Genomic DNA, 14,917 nt, shown 5'->3' on the forward strand with positions numbered 1-14,917 from the left:
ATACATCTATCTTAAGATTCATATTTTTGCTGTACTCAACTTATTTTTAGATACTTTTTTTTATTACCCTACAATATGAGCCATGCAACATGATAGACCTTACTGTTATCTACAAATTTCTTATTTAACACTCCAAGGTATTTCTCTATCACATAATATTACGTATGTACCTTTTCATTTCATCCAACCATCCCTAATTCTATTATATATCTTTATCCATCTCTTCACTATTTTGTACAATAAATCTTAAATAACAAGAATAGTCAATTTGTGGTAATTATTGGTTATCAATTTGAATCGTATCAATCTTCATTTCCATTTTCACTAACATTATAATTCATATATTTTGTCTTTGTTTTATTAATTCTGAAACTGTTATCCTCTAGTTTTTTTTTCATAAGTCCAATTTAGTATTTAATATAGTTCTCTTTTCATCAATTAATATTATATCATCTATAAATAATTAGTGTAACAAGTTCTAAGTTTGAAGCCAATCTTTGATGCAAGCATATAGTAACTAGAAATGCACTTGTTGTACCATAATAAATTCTACTACTTGTCAACATCCTAGCATACATATCCTTAGTTATTTCAATATACCATTTATGTTTACTATTTCTTCTTAAAGTTCTCCAAATTACTTTTCTTTGTACTCTATCATAAATTTCTTTTAAGTCAATGAGGATAATACATGTACTTTATTTTTCTCTATATTTTTCTATCAATTATCTTAATAAGAAGATAACTTTCATTATTGATCTTTCAAACACAAATCCAAATTGGTCATTTAAAATAATTCTTATTTTTCTTAATCTTTGTTCAATTATCCTTGCCATAATTTATAAAGTGATTCATAATTCCAAATTGGATACTAGGAGAAAGTTTGGGGTTTCAAACCTTTTTTTTAAAAAAAAATACAAAATATAAGATATTTTGTAGTTAAACTTTTTCCAGGTATCACCTCACAATCCACAATCCTTATATATAGGTCTTTCTCTTCTTTTGATGAAAATGTAATCTATTTGTGATAAATTTGATCTACTCTTGAAGGTTACCAAAAACTAATTATATATGATTGCAATTGCTATATTGTAAATTACTGCAAAATCAAAAATTGAATCTTCCATTAAATTACTATCTTCGAAACTAGATCCACATTGCCTTTTCTTATAGCTTGTTAAAGTCACCACCTACAAGTATCCTTTCTCCTTTAGAAGCACCTTACATCAATCCATTATTGCTTTCCAAAATCGTTATTTAATCTTCTTCTTTAGGCTTACTTATGATGCATAAGTACTAACTATATTAATAATATCTTCACCTACATATAATAGCTACTAATATACCACTTGTCCTTTTTACATCTATAATTTATCTTTTATTTTCTTATCCATTAATGTTCTTATATCATTTCTATTACTACCTTTATCTAGATATAATAGTTTAAAATCATCCCATATATCCTTTGATTTACTATCATTTAATTTAGTTTCCTATAAACAAGCAATATCCACTAGTTTTCTACCTTTTATGATCAAAGTTCCAACATTCCATGTAGCAAATCTCTTCTCTTCTTACACAATGTAATTTCACCTATCTCCTTCCTATTTAGGTTAGCTGTCATTGCATTTGGTTACTATTAGAGGCCTTTCTAATTCTAAATAGCTCTTGCTCATTTGTTGCTACAACTGAATTATATTATAATAAGTCACTTATAGGCAATGACTCAATCAATCCTTGCTTATTTGTCACTCCAACTAGGTCACATTGTAGCGAGTTATTTATAAGTAATAACCAATCCTTGCTCATTTGCACTACAACCTGATTAGGCTACAGCTCGCCGCTGATGGACAACAATCTAATCAACTATGCCCCCACTTCTCAACCTTACTTTGTTAGGGTTACAGTGCTCTAATAGAATGAGACACCCTAACATTCACATATATTAAATTTGGGTCCATTTTAAGTTATCGACATACTCTTAGGGCCGACTATGAATCTTACGTTAACCTTCCATCTTTTCTATCCAAGCTTAAGATGGGTCATGGCAGTATTAATTTGATGCAATATATGGAAGTAATTGATTATTAAATTGTCAAGTCAGTATTGCCAAGCCCAAGAAATTTCTGATCCGCTTATTTTTCATTTTTTTTGTTGAGTTAATATATACGAGGTTCTTGAGTTGGTAAGAGCCTATTTTCTGTCCCAATTAAGATAGAGTTAGCCTTTATAATGGATGGAATAATTCCTTACTCGACATCTTTGAGCGTCCAAAATTCTCTTTTCTCTCTCATATGATAAAGCTGGGCTCTTTCGGGGAACAAAAGCTGACCGGTTGTTGGGGTTTCACGACGCTCCACTTGTTTCTCTGAAATGGACCACTCTCCAACGGTGGATTCGCCCGAAGGAAGGTGAATCGTTCTTCCGCGCGAAAGATGCACTCAACCTTAATAAGATAGATGGGTCCCATTCTTGCTTTGCCTTTATAACTAGGTTGGCAAAGGCTACCGTTAGCCCTTTGATGGATCTAGAGTAATTTACGCTTGCATGCTGGTGGTTGGTACCTCCACGTCAAGCTTCGTTTGTTCCTCTCATCGGCTGTCCAAAAAAAAAAACACTGTTGTGAATAATGTCTCGGGGTCGGAGATTTAGTTAGCTCATTACCCGTTCAAGCGGTCTTGGACGTAGACCTTGGACTTCTTTTTAGTTTAATAGCTCGGTTATGGGAATACTGACGCACTATCGTTCAGTACAGTTGAAATTAGAGTGTATCAAGGCATACACTAGAGTTCTAGGTTTACGTCATACATGAAAATATTGACTAAGACTAGCACAGGTAATTGATGACTAGTACATGCATTTGCAGGACACTAGGCTTCATTAGAGTTGACTCTTAGATACATTAAAGTAAAATGAATATGGATGTGAACCATAAATTTTTAACTTTATTTATTTTTATATGCATGGTTGTTGCCGTTGAACCTGAATCGATGTGGGAGTGCAGCTCGGACGACTCTAAGATCGGCTGGAGATGAACTGAGCAGGCTAGTTGAAGCATCAGGTGTTGGTCTTTTTCGCTCGATGGCATGTAAGAAGTCCACTTGACGGAGAGTTTTCGACGGGGAACAACGGGACAACAGTGTGGAAGGAAGAGAATTTCAGTAGAGTATAAGCTCTATGAGTAATATTGCATGCATACTTCAAATCTCTTGGTCGTCCTCTTTACATATGAAAGCCAGTTTTGTCGTTATCTAGGCCGATCTCGCATGCAATGATGGCCAGGCAAGGGTAGCTAGGTAGTGCGGCAACGGCGTGGCATCAGTTCGTATGGGTGGTGTGCGGCACAGGCCTGGCACAAGGTGTGGTGTTGCTACAACTGCGGACTGCCAAGGCTATCAGTTGTTGGGGCTATCACCCCTTATCGACGCGCACTGATTGTTCTCCTCGGCTGGCGATTCCTCGACTGAGGCTAAAGTCATTTACCTCGGTTTACGTCAGAAGTCAAGAAAGTCGGTCTAGTCCGAGGTCGAGATGCAATATTTTCTCCATCAATTGTATTTATAATTTTTTAAATAAATGATATATCAATATGCTATTAATTTGATTTACTATTCATTTAATGGTCTCTTTGATTTTGTAGTTATAAAATTTAATTGTCCAACCTATATTTGTATTGATAACTATATTTTTAGTATCCAATTTGTATTTATATTTATACACATATAAATATTTATATAAATATTAGGTTAGATATTTATACCTAATATCTGTATCTACATTTATATTCGTAAAAAAAATAAATATAGAAATGGATATGTCAGTACTATTGCCGCTGAAATCTAATCTGATCTATAGACTCCAAGTTGGCGGGGTTGCTGGTGAGGTTGGTGAGGATGCTGCTGGTTAGTCTAAAACTGCTATTACTTTTATGAGATACCTACTTGATTTAAAGATTGGAGGATTTCTCATCAGCTATAATAGATTTTTTTAATTTTAATTTCAAGTCGGACGATCAGTGTGGGAGCCCTCCTCTGGCACAGCCATCATCCAGCCCACCTTCTTTAGGTCAGAGATCGACAGCGAGCCCAGATCGATCTTGCCGATCTGAGCAAAATTCTAACTGATCTCTTAACTAACCTCGCCTGCTCGGTGCCCAGCGGTCGGATCAAATTTCAGCAGCAACGGGGTTATTGCGTTAAATCCCACCCGATGACTAGACTGACGGTAATCACACCTCTACTTCCCCATCACGGACAAGAAGTAATAGAGCCCGATCCCCACGCGATCGCGTCACCGCCCTTCTTGTCATCTCCTCCGGATTCCGCATGTCCGACGAGCCGTCCCTTTTCCTCTCCTCCAAGACACCTCGCCGCCCGCCACGTATCAAGCGGCGCGACACTTCCTCCATTTCCCAACGAACGCATAGAATTCCCAATGCGCATGATATCTCTTCCGTCCGATCCACCATGTCAGAAGATCCCATTCGTTCATATCTAAGGCGTCGCCCCTGAGCAAATGGTGACGCTCGGCGTGACGGCTAGTTCAAGCCCCGTCCGGCCACAGTCCACCTCGGCTTCCCCCTCCCCGAACACGCAGTACGGAGAAAAGGATAAAGAAAGCGAGCAGAAATAAATAAAAGACTCTCTCTCCCGCTTTCTCCCTCTCTCTCTCTCTCTCTCTCGGTCTTCCTCTTCCCTGTGAGCTCGGAACCCTAGCGATCGATTTCTGTCGCGGCCCGGAACTGGATCCTTTCTTCCCTTCGATCGGTTCTTTGCTCGACCGGCTTCGTGTCGGCACGGTCGGATCGCCTGTTTCTTCGATTGTGAGCAGCTTGCGGCGGGCTGTTGCAGCGACGGAGAATGGCGCTGTTCAGGAGGCTGTTCTACTGGAAGCCACCGGACCGGCTTCTGGAGATCTCCGAGAGAGTCTACGGTAAAATGCCCCACTCTTTCGACCTCCATTATTCCTTGGATCTCGGTTTGTAGTAGAATTTAGCTGGTTTGTTGCGTTTTGGCGGGCTCAAGTGTTGCGGATTCCGAAAGTGCTTTATGGTCGACGAGTTTTGATGGTTTTTGCCGATGGTTGCTCGTGGGGTTCATTTAAGCTTTTTGGAAGTATTTGGTCTTTAATATATGGTGGTCATCAGGAGAGATTTACCAACGGTGGGATACTTATAAAATGAGGAGTTTTGGTGTCTTGTTTTGCGGAACCAAAGGATTTTTTAAGAAGTTCGAGTCTTTTCTGAAGATCAAATGCGTTAAGCTCATGTTTTTGTTTTTGCCCCCCCGCGGCGCGCGGTGGTCGCATGGCTACGTCACGAATATAGCTACTGTAGAAGTTGTAATGCCGGTCAAAGTTAGTTGGTTCTCAAGATAATGCCGGGGAAGCTTAATTTTTGTCTTTCTGTATTAGAATTATTTTTGGTGCCACTGTGTATCATCTTATTTGATGTTTTAAATTTTTGATGGTCTTATGTAGCATTTGAAGTCCGGAAAGGTTCCAGTTCTTATCATTGTATTTGCCCGTGTTATAATGTTTCAGAAAGATCGGTAGTAGTTTAATTCCAGTAAAACGTATAAACGGTGCCCTGCTTTGACAATGCTGAACTTCTGATCTTCTGATGACATTGTGCTTGCAGTGTTTGACTGCTGCTTCTCTACCAAAATCCTGGAAGAGGACAAGTACAGGGGTTACATGGGTGGTATTGTTGCTCAACTGCAGGACTATTTTCCAGAAGCCTCATTCATGGTATTCAATTTTAGAGAAGGAGACAGGAGGAGCCAAGTTTCAGACATCTTGTCTGATTATAATATGACTGTTATGGACTATCCACAGCAGTATGAAGGGTGTCCTTTGTTACCTCTGGAGATGATCCACCACTTCTTGAGGTCAAGTGAGAGCTGGCTATCAATGGAAGGGCAACACAATGTGTTGCTGATGCACTGTGAGAGAGGGGGATGGCCTGTGCTTGCCTTCATGCTTGCAGGTTTACTCCTCTACAGAAAACATTACAATGGGGAGCAAAAGACTCTGGAAATGGTTTACAAACAAGCCCCAAAGGAGCTCCTACATCTCTTATCTCCCTTGAACCCACAACCTTCTCATATGAGATATTTACAATACATAGCCAGGCGAGGCGGTGGGTCAGATTGGCCGCCGCGAGATACACCCTTCACCTTGGAATCTCTAATTCTTAGAGTCATTCCCATTTTTGACAGGGAAGGGGGTTGCAGGCCGATAGTTCGTGTTTACGGTCAAAACCCTTTAACCCCAGCTAATAGAAGTCCAAAGATTCTTTTTGCAACACCAATGACCAAGAAGTACCTTCGGCATTATAAACAGGTAATGCTTATATCCATGGACTTCAATGTCTTCCTTCTTTGAATTTATAAATTTTCAATTTTAACTGTTAATGCAGGCAGAGGGTGTGCCAATAAAAATCAATTGTCATTGTCGTGTTCAAGGAGATGTGGTTGTTGAATGCATCCATATGGATGGGGATCTGGAGCGTGAGGATGTGATGTTCAGGGTCATGTTTAACACGGCTTTTGTTCAATCTAATATTTTGACACTGAACCGTGATGAAATTGATGTTGCATGGAACGCCAAGGACCAGTTCCCGAAGGGCTTCAAAGCTGAGGTATGTTGCTGTGGCTCTTACATGCAAATGTCTGATTTTCATTTAATGGGAATTGAAGCCCTGTTCATGTCTCAACCAGGTACTGTTTTCAGACAATGATGCTGTTGAATCTGACTCCTCTACAGAAGTTATAGCTGATGATGAGGATGAAACAGAAGGTGCTTCCACAGAGGCAACCGAGGAGTTCTTTGAAGCAGAAGAGATATTTAACAACGCAGATTGGCAAGATGGAAAAAGAGATTTGGATTCTCATATGATTAGAATAAAAAGCTCAGTAGATGATGGGAGCCATAAAACAGATATTTATTATTTTTCCGATGATGCAAGGAGCAGGTCAGAAGCAAGGTTGGAAACAGGTAATACTGAAGAAGATTTAAAGACTATAGTCACTGAAAAATTAACTACCATGGATGACAAAATAGTCAATCTAGAAGCCCCAGGTATGGCTGCTCCAGCTGAGAGTAGATTAGAAACTGGCAATGCCAAATATGATGAGGGAGCTGCTACTGAAAAGTCAATTTTTTTGGACAACATGACTGTAGTTGAAGAGAAGATTATGCTAGAAAGCAGTTCTATATTGCAGGATACAAAGGGTATTGATTTTTCAGTGGGTGAAGAGGAAAATACATTGAAAATTGGCAATAGTAAGCAGGACACAGAGGGCATTATTACCTTTGTGAGGACCACTTTAGATGATTCGAGTTGGAAGTTAGAAGCTCCAACTGTAGTTGATGAAGCAAATGGCAGATCAGAAAAAAGGGATACCAAACCCTGTGTGGATGATATTATTACTAGAATGCAGCCTGCTCTGAATGACAACATTCCCAGCTCTGGGACCTTAAGTATGGCAGATGAAATGAGGCACAATTCAGAAACACATGATTGCAAGAGGGACATACTCAGTGATGTTATCCAAGATGAGACAAAACTGTGTCATGAGGCTAGATTGGGAAATCGAGGTATGGCAGAACAAACAGAGACCAGACTGGGCAGGAGCAATGTCAGTTGTGGCGATAAAATTCTTAGCAGAAAGTCGATCACTTTGGACTACACAATTAGATATGAAGAGAAGAATATAGTAGAAGTCAGCAACTTCAAGCATGAAGTAAAGGATATTGTTACTCTAGCTGTTGAAGAGAAGAGACCATCTGGATCATTCATTTTCGAGGAGGATGCAGATGACATAGTTACTAAAAGGACAACCACTTTGGATAGTATGAGTTGCAATTCCGATGACTCAACTCTAGCAGATGAAGCTAAGAGCAGGGTAGAACAAAGCGAGTCCCATTACAATCAAGAGAACCTTATTGTCAGGAAGAAATCTGCTCTAACGGAGAAGAATCACAGGTTAGGAATCCCTGATATAGAAAAAACAAAGTTCATAGAAACCCATGTTTGCAAAAGCGATACAGACAAGGGTGTTACTGAAAAAAGTTTAGCAGCGAAGGTTCTCAATCAAACGACAGGAAATGACTTACAAAAACAGAGCACTGAAAAATCGTTGCCTTCCATGTCTGAGAAATCACCAACAAGAATACAACCACCAGATTTAGTTGCATCCAGACAAAAGATTAAACAACAGGAACATCTGGATCACATGAAACTGACAAAACCGAAGACAATACCTCGGTGCATTTCACCGAAGGACTCTGATGCTACTACCGTTCATATGCCATCTGATCCTAGTGCACCAGGCTTTTTAGCCATTTCTGCTAATCTGAAAGACAATGAACCTCCACCCCCACCTCCTTCACCTTGTCATTCTGGTGCATCTGCCAAAGGCCCACCTCCCACACCTCCCCCCCCTCCTCCGCCTCCATGTACTTTCTCAAGTGCATTTTCTAAAAGCTTACCTCCCCCTCCTTCTCCTCCTATGCCCTCAAGAGCATGTACTAGAAGGCCACCTCCCCCTCCTCCTCCACTCGTGCTCCCTGGAGCATCAACTAAAATCTCACCTCCCCCTCCTCCACCATTACTTCTAGGAGCATATACTAGAGGCCTTCCTTCGCCTTCCCTCCCACCGCCCCCTCCTCCGCCCCCTTTGTTCATGAGAAGTTCATCATGTTCACAACCGCCTCCTCCGCAATTGCAAAATCAAGGAGGACAATTTAAAGGCCCACCACCTCCACCTCCGATCCAACCAAGTGCTAGTGGGTTTGTTGTTCCTCCACCACCTCCTCCACCCCCTCTAAAGGTTGGAGCTTCACCTCTTCCACCACCTCCACCTCCTTTGTCGTCATCAAATAGAACAAAGCTTGCCGGGGCTGCTGCCCCCGCCCCACCACCCCCGCCTCCTCCTATGCATGGAGGGCCTCCACCTCCTCCCCTTGGAGCACGTGGAACTCCACCTCCACCCCCTCCACTCGGAGGACGTGGAGCTCCACCTACACCCCCTTCACCTGGAGGACATGGAGCACCACCACCACCACCACCACCACCACCTCCCCCTAGAGGATGTGGTGGTGCACCTGCTCAACCAACTCCCCTTGGTGCACGTACACCTGCTCCACCAGCCCTGCCTAGGACACCGGGTGCTCCTTCTCCTCCAACAGACGCCCCTGGTTCTCAATGTTCTGATAGAGGGTTATCATCAAATTCCTTGGTGGGGGCAAGAGGACGTGGACTTGTACGTCCTGCAGGCTTAGGTTTTTCAGTTTTAGCACCTCGTAGATCTTCATTGAAGCCATTGCATTGGGTGAAAGTAACAAGAGCTGTGCAAGGAAGCCTATGGGCAGAATTACAAAAATATAGCGATACTCCCAGGTATCCTAAAATTTATTTTAGTTATTGCTGGTGCTCCTGTCACCAAATTCAATGGCATCTTTTTCCCTTCCGTGGTTGTTGACACTTTTGGCACCCAAAATCATATTCTTTCCCATATTGGAACTTTGTTTTTTGCAGTTCAGTTTGATTGAATCTATAGCTGATACTTTGTTGTATATACTATTCGCAAACTTTCCTTCAAGAACATATTTTACAACATTGGTTCACAAATTATGCTAGATTGCTCATGAGTTTCTGTTGTTGCATTGGTTGTTTTTGGTATTCTGCTCATTCTCACACAACCTTCTGAACACAGTGCTTCAGAATTTGATGTGTCCGAACTTGAAAGTCTCTTCTCTGCAGTTGTCCCGAAATCAGATAATAGCTCTAAATCTGAAGGGCGTCGTAAATCTCTTGGATCAAAATCAGATAAAATTCACCTGGTAATTTATCTCTACCAAGGCCCGGAGAAGTTTATTTTTTTTAGATGTTGCAATATTGGTCCTTATCTTTTATTATGCAATTGCAGAAGTTGTTTGATACACTTTTCATTGTCCATGTTGGTTGTGAGTGCTGAAACATTGTATTGTGAAGTTCTAAATGTCATATCTGGTACTTTTTTGCTTCCACCTTTTCTGTTCTGAGATTTTTTAATTGGGACTGTTCTCAGTGATGAGAGTTAGCACGTAGAGTTTGTCACATAGTACAGAAGAATAATTGTCAATCACCATCTGGGAATTTGGATGTCCAAAAAGAAATATGTGAAAGCAATGGAGAAATTATCTTTTACTTTTCTTCATTATTTGTTTGACGGCACAGAACTAGCTGATTGATAATATTGATTGTTAATTAATTCAAAGAATCACCTTGAGACAAGTAGGTAGAAGTAAATTAATCATGTTCACTAGATAAAATTGAGGATTGTTGAGTTATGGCATAGGAATCAAGGAGTATGATGCACTCATCAAAAGTCAGATAATGTTTTTGTCAAGTTTTTTTTTAGAAAAATTACCAGGTAGCTGGAAATCCGATGAAGACTGATCAGAAAGAATGTTGTGCAGTCCAACATTGTCCAGGATTGATCAAATAGGGTATAGTATGGATATTATCATATTATTTTAGAGTTTGCTCTTCTTAGGATATTATAAAAAATGACACCTTCTGCAGCTCTGGCTTTATTTGAAATGATGAATTCTTAAGTGAATAATTGATTTTGTTTAATTTTGGCCAGATCTTTTGAAAAAGTAAATTGTGAGAATGATGCTGTCCAATAAGCTAAAACAGTTTGGCAGTAGGATTGGAACTCGGGAGATGAGCTAATATGTTTGAACCAACAATTCTGTTGGGCTGCATAAATTGCTGTGATCTAAACATAGAGCTCCATGTTGAAATTGTTGATTTTTAGTATTTTAAAATTTATATGAAATATCAGCTCAAAGAGACAAGATAATCCTCTTTAATTCAGAACTTGCTATAGAGAGATCATATTTTGTGTATTTTAATTTTTTTTATTTTTGTTACTATTGCAAAATATATGTTAGATATTGCCTGACTGCTTGGGCCTTTTATTTAAAGCAGAAGTTGCATGCTCATTCAAGTGTTCATTCTTTCTTTCTTGCCTGTGTGGGTATGCTTATCTTTGATTGGCCCTCAACTCAATATACATGACAGGCTTGGTTTAGTGTATCTTTGTTATGTGCAACTCCCTAGCCATAAGCAACAAACCTTTATCTAATCTATATGGGTTGCGCTTTATAGATCAATGTACGATCTGCAAATCTCGAACGGTTGGCCTTCAACTCAATTGAAGCCTTTGAATCAGTGTTAACTTCCTTGACAAGGCGACTAAAATTGTTACATTCTAGATCTGGAGCATGACATGGCCGTGCTACCGAGGGGTACAACCCACGATAACACGAAACCAACATTATATTTAGATTTCAAATCCTTCTTAACTTCCAAATTCATCTCAAAGAAGATATAATAAATAAAAGTTTAATTTTATTATTCATTAAATGTAACCCGTATTGGTTTAGAGCATCTATATCAAACATAAATACCAACCCATAATTCTCAATATTTAGAAGATTACTTAGCTACACATTCATCAACAACTAAAGAATTAAAGTTTTGCTATATAATTCGCCAAGCTTGGTAGCATGAACTCCTAGCTTGGACCATCCTTCGTCCCTACTGATCCTCTTCACCTAGAGAGAAAAAAATAGAGATATATGAGTGACATAACTCAGTAAGAAGATCTTACTCTACCTTACTGGATCAAGCATAAGCCTTTTTATGTCAATGCATTGTTTGAGAAAAATTATAGATATTACAAAATAAAGCATTTCACAGTATAGTATATTAAAATAAGTCACAAAGTAAATCATGCATGAACAAATCATCTTTTTTTCATAAACATAGTTCTAAGTTTATATTGCAAATAAATTTGCAAATCATTATTCATATCATTTAACCCTATCATAGATCAAAACATTGCTTATAGATATGCGCGCTATGGTCACTATAACCCGTGATAGGGACGTAATTGACCGCATGTCACAGTTTGCCAACTATTATACCCGCTGGCGAGGGCTATATGCCAACTATTATACCAGTTGGCGAGGGCCGTTACCAACTATTATACTCGCTGGCGAGGGTTGTTACCAACTATTATACCCGCTGGCGAGGACCATTACCAACTATTATACCCACTAGCGAGGGCCGTTACCCACTATTATACCTATTGGCGAGAGCCGTTACCAACTATTATACCCACTGGCGAGGGCCATATCTGAGAGCCTTTCAAATACTTATATCTTTTTCTTAAAACATACACATAATAGAGGAAAAACACTAAAAGGCATGATTATATTCATATTTTATAACAGCTATTTCATTTAAACATTCATGGAACTATTTTTCATAATAAAGCATGATTTTTATAGCACATATGTTGATCCATAATTTTAAGAAAAATATAATATTTCCACAAGCGAATCTTATGTAGGAAAAACATGATAATTTGAAAAACAATAAAGAGTGCAAGATCTACTTACCTCTTTTGTCTTAGACTATCAGACTTCGCTAGATGACTCTGCTAGAGCTAATTGAAATATTAACGGCAAAATTAACTTCTAATTAATAACTTTAATAAAATAATTCGAGAATACTTGACCGAGCATACGGTGGTTTCGAGTGGGTCAGCTCTAGACAATTCGCTCAATAAATCGGACTTAATCAGGGCCAAGATCAATCAACAAAGTTCATCAATAGGAGTTTCAGGGACTTCAACAAGATCGGGATGATCGGTCTAGTAGGCAGTCTGGACACCAAGGCACTTCAAGGTCTCTTTTCAGGGGTCAACTTGGATTTGTAGATCAGGTCGATAGGACCTAATACTGGGTATCATAGATCTTCTAGATAGAGTAAGTAGAGCGAGGAGAGAGGAGAGAGGAAAGAGAAAGAAGAGAGAGAAGATCCTCTTTTTCTTCCCCAAAATAGGGGAGAGCCATTCTCTCCCTCTCTTCTTCTCAGATTAGGGTGGCGGCGGCCTGCTCCGGTGGTGGCGGACCAGGGTGGTCCTTCAGCCATATTCTCGCCGGCGACGATGGCTGGTTGACACAAGAAACAAAGGAGGAATCCACACAAATCAACCCATTGGCTCGGCCATTACTGCGACTGTCTCCCCAACTCAGTCATTCGATTACAGGGGTCCCCAAGGCGGCAAAGCTTGGCCAATCTCGGTGGCTAGCGGCAGCGAAATCCAAAAGAAAGGAGCCAAAATAGGGCACCCTTGTTTTGGAAGAAAATTTCTTTTGGCGATTTGCCGTCCCAAATGACCATGAACAGTGGCAACAAAACTAGGAAAAGAAGAGAGAGACAGGCGACGCTTACCTCAGTCCGACGAGGTTCCGACGGCTCTTACCGGCGATGAATCGAGGAGACTCAGAGAAGGATTGTTGAGATCGGCGATGATCCTTGGACTCATCGGGGATGGCTTTCAACGGAGGAGTTAAATAGGCGAATTCCTAGAGTTCTGCTCGAACTTGAATTGTATGGATGCCTTTGATTTTGCCGGATATCGGGAAAGGAAGAAGACTCCCATTGAAGTCTCTCCTCCGCTCGGATCATGCCACAGGGCATGTCAGGCTTGGGCTTGACCTCTTTGGGCCGGCTCACAAGCCCACAGGCTGGGCTATTGCAAAGATATTAAGTAACTAACACTACCATGAAACATATGAAGTAGTTATGCGCAAGATATTTTCTCAGTACATGTTTTTAACCTTGTGCAACTAGGGAGCCACTCCCTAATGTTATCCTAGATCAGGAATTAAGTAATTATGTTTGATATAATGAATTAAGTTTGCAATTAAAAATGTCAGTATCAATTAACTTAAAAAGGAAAGGTTTAATATGGGGTTTGAGATATATGCTTTTAATCCATGCTTGAGTTGAGCTCTATGATTATTGGTTGAATTTAGGTTTCCCCTCCTAGTGTTACGGAGATGTGTCCTCATTCATGGAAGTGGGCAGATGGTTCCAACAGAATGGGCAACAGTAAATGCAAAAGGTGGGAGGGATAGTACAGGGATACTCGAACTAGGACAGTGAAGGAAGCATGCAATTCTCTTGGTAGTGTCATGAACAATGGCAGGGAATGGATGTTGTTCAGGTGGAAGCTATTGTTCTATTTCATATGAATGGATTATGGACTGTCTTTTTGGGTTTGTGAATATGAGGATGTATTGCAGGCAATGGATCTTGGATTTTATACCTTTTTGTTGGATTATGGATAAAGGAGATGACATGGGAGATCTTAAAATCTAGGCCATGGTCAACAATAAAGAAAAAAAGAAATCTTTTCTCTTCCTCTATACACATATTGAAGATGTACTGATGAACGAATTAGACTATTGCTGGAAATACGTAATGTTAAAGGGACTCCATTTTGATGATGTTGAGTTTTAGAAAAATATTCAAGGGGTGTTTTGATGCTAAATTTCTCTCTCTCTCTCTCTCTCTCTCTCTCTCTCTCTCTCTCTCTCTCTCTTTTCTAATGGGTGCTTAAGTGGTAAGTAGCATGAATGGTCTGTTTGGAGCTATGTACTTGAAGTTGGGTTGCTACTTAGGTCGCATTGCAACTTAAGTTGCAGCGGTTGATTTACAAGGAAGCTCACTTCTTGTGCTTGGAGGGGAGTTTGGGGAAAAGAAATGTGTCTCTAATGAACAATCTGTTGAATACCTTGTGAGCTATTGCCCAATTTGAGCACTTCATGTACATGGACATGAGAGTGTTATGGACGAAGAGGTTGGCATTGAAGTCACTGTTGGCAAAGGAGGAGTGGAACTTGGCCCCATGGGGAGGGAGCAAGCAATGGTACATGCTTTGAGGAGGATGAAGAAGGTGAACAAGAGGGACAAGGGGGTGGGCGGCGGTGGAGGCAAAGTGGAGGATGAGGGTGGTTGGTAAAGTTCGAGGAAAAGGAGGTGACCGTGGGCCTACCAGAGGTGATG

General features: G+C 40.1%; 1 protein-coding gene across 6 annotated transcripts in view; it reads left to right on the forward strand.

The window, feature by feature from the left end:
• Positions 1-4,233: 4,233 nt before the first annotated feature.
• LOC103707456 (formin-like protein 5) overlaps positions 4,234-14,917 on the forward strand; it is a 44,370-nt gene continuing 33,686 nt past the window's right edge. For 3 of the 6 annotated variants that reach the window (XR_005515029.1, XR_005515030.1, XR_005515031.1), the window contains exons 1-5: positions 4,234-4,932; positions 5,639-6,342; positions 6,419-6,640; positions 6,720-9,403; positions 9,720-9,846. Coding sequence is in view for 3 of the 6 variants with exons in the window: in XM_026804794.2 (XP_026660595.2) it covers positions 4,860-4,932; positions 5,639-6,342; positions 6,419-6,640; positions 6,720-9,403; positions 9,720-9,846 (3,810 nt within the window). In the remaining 3 variants the exon portion in view is untranslated. The remainder of the gene's footprint in view (positions 4,933-5,638; positions 6,343-6,418; positions 6,641-6,719; positions 9,404-9,719; positions 9,847-14,917) is intronic. The other 3 variants (XM_026804794.2, XM_026804795.2, XM_039134071.1) reach the window with 3 other exon arrangements.

Source organism: Phoenix dactylifera, chromosome 15 (assembly GCF_009389715.1).
Source record: "Phoenix dactylifera cultivar Barhee BC4 chromosome 15, palm_55x_up_171113_PBpolish2nd_filt_p, whole genome shotgun sequence".
NCBI lineage: Eukaryota > Viridiplantae > Streptophyta > Magnoliopsida > Arecales > Arecaceae > Phoenix > Phoenix dactylifera.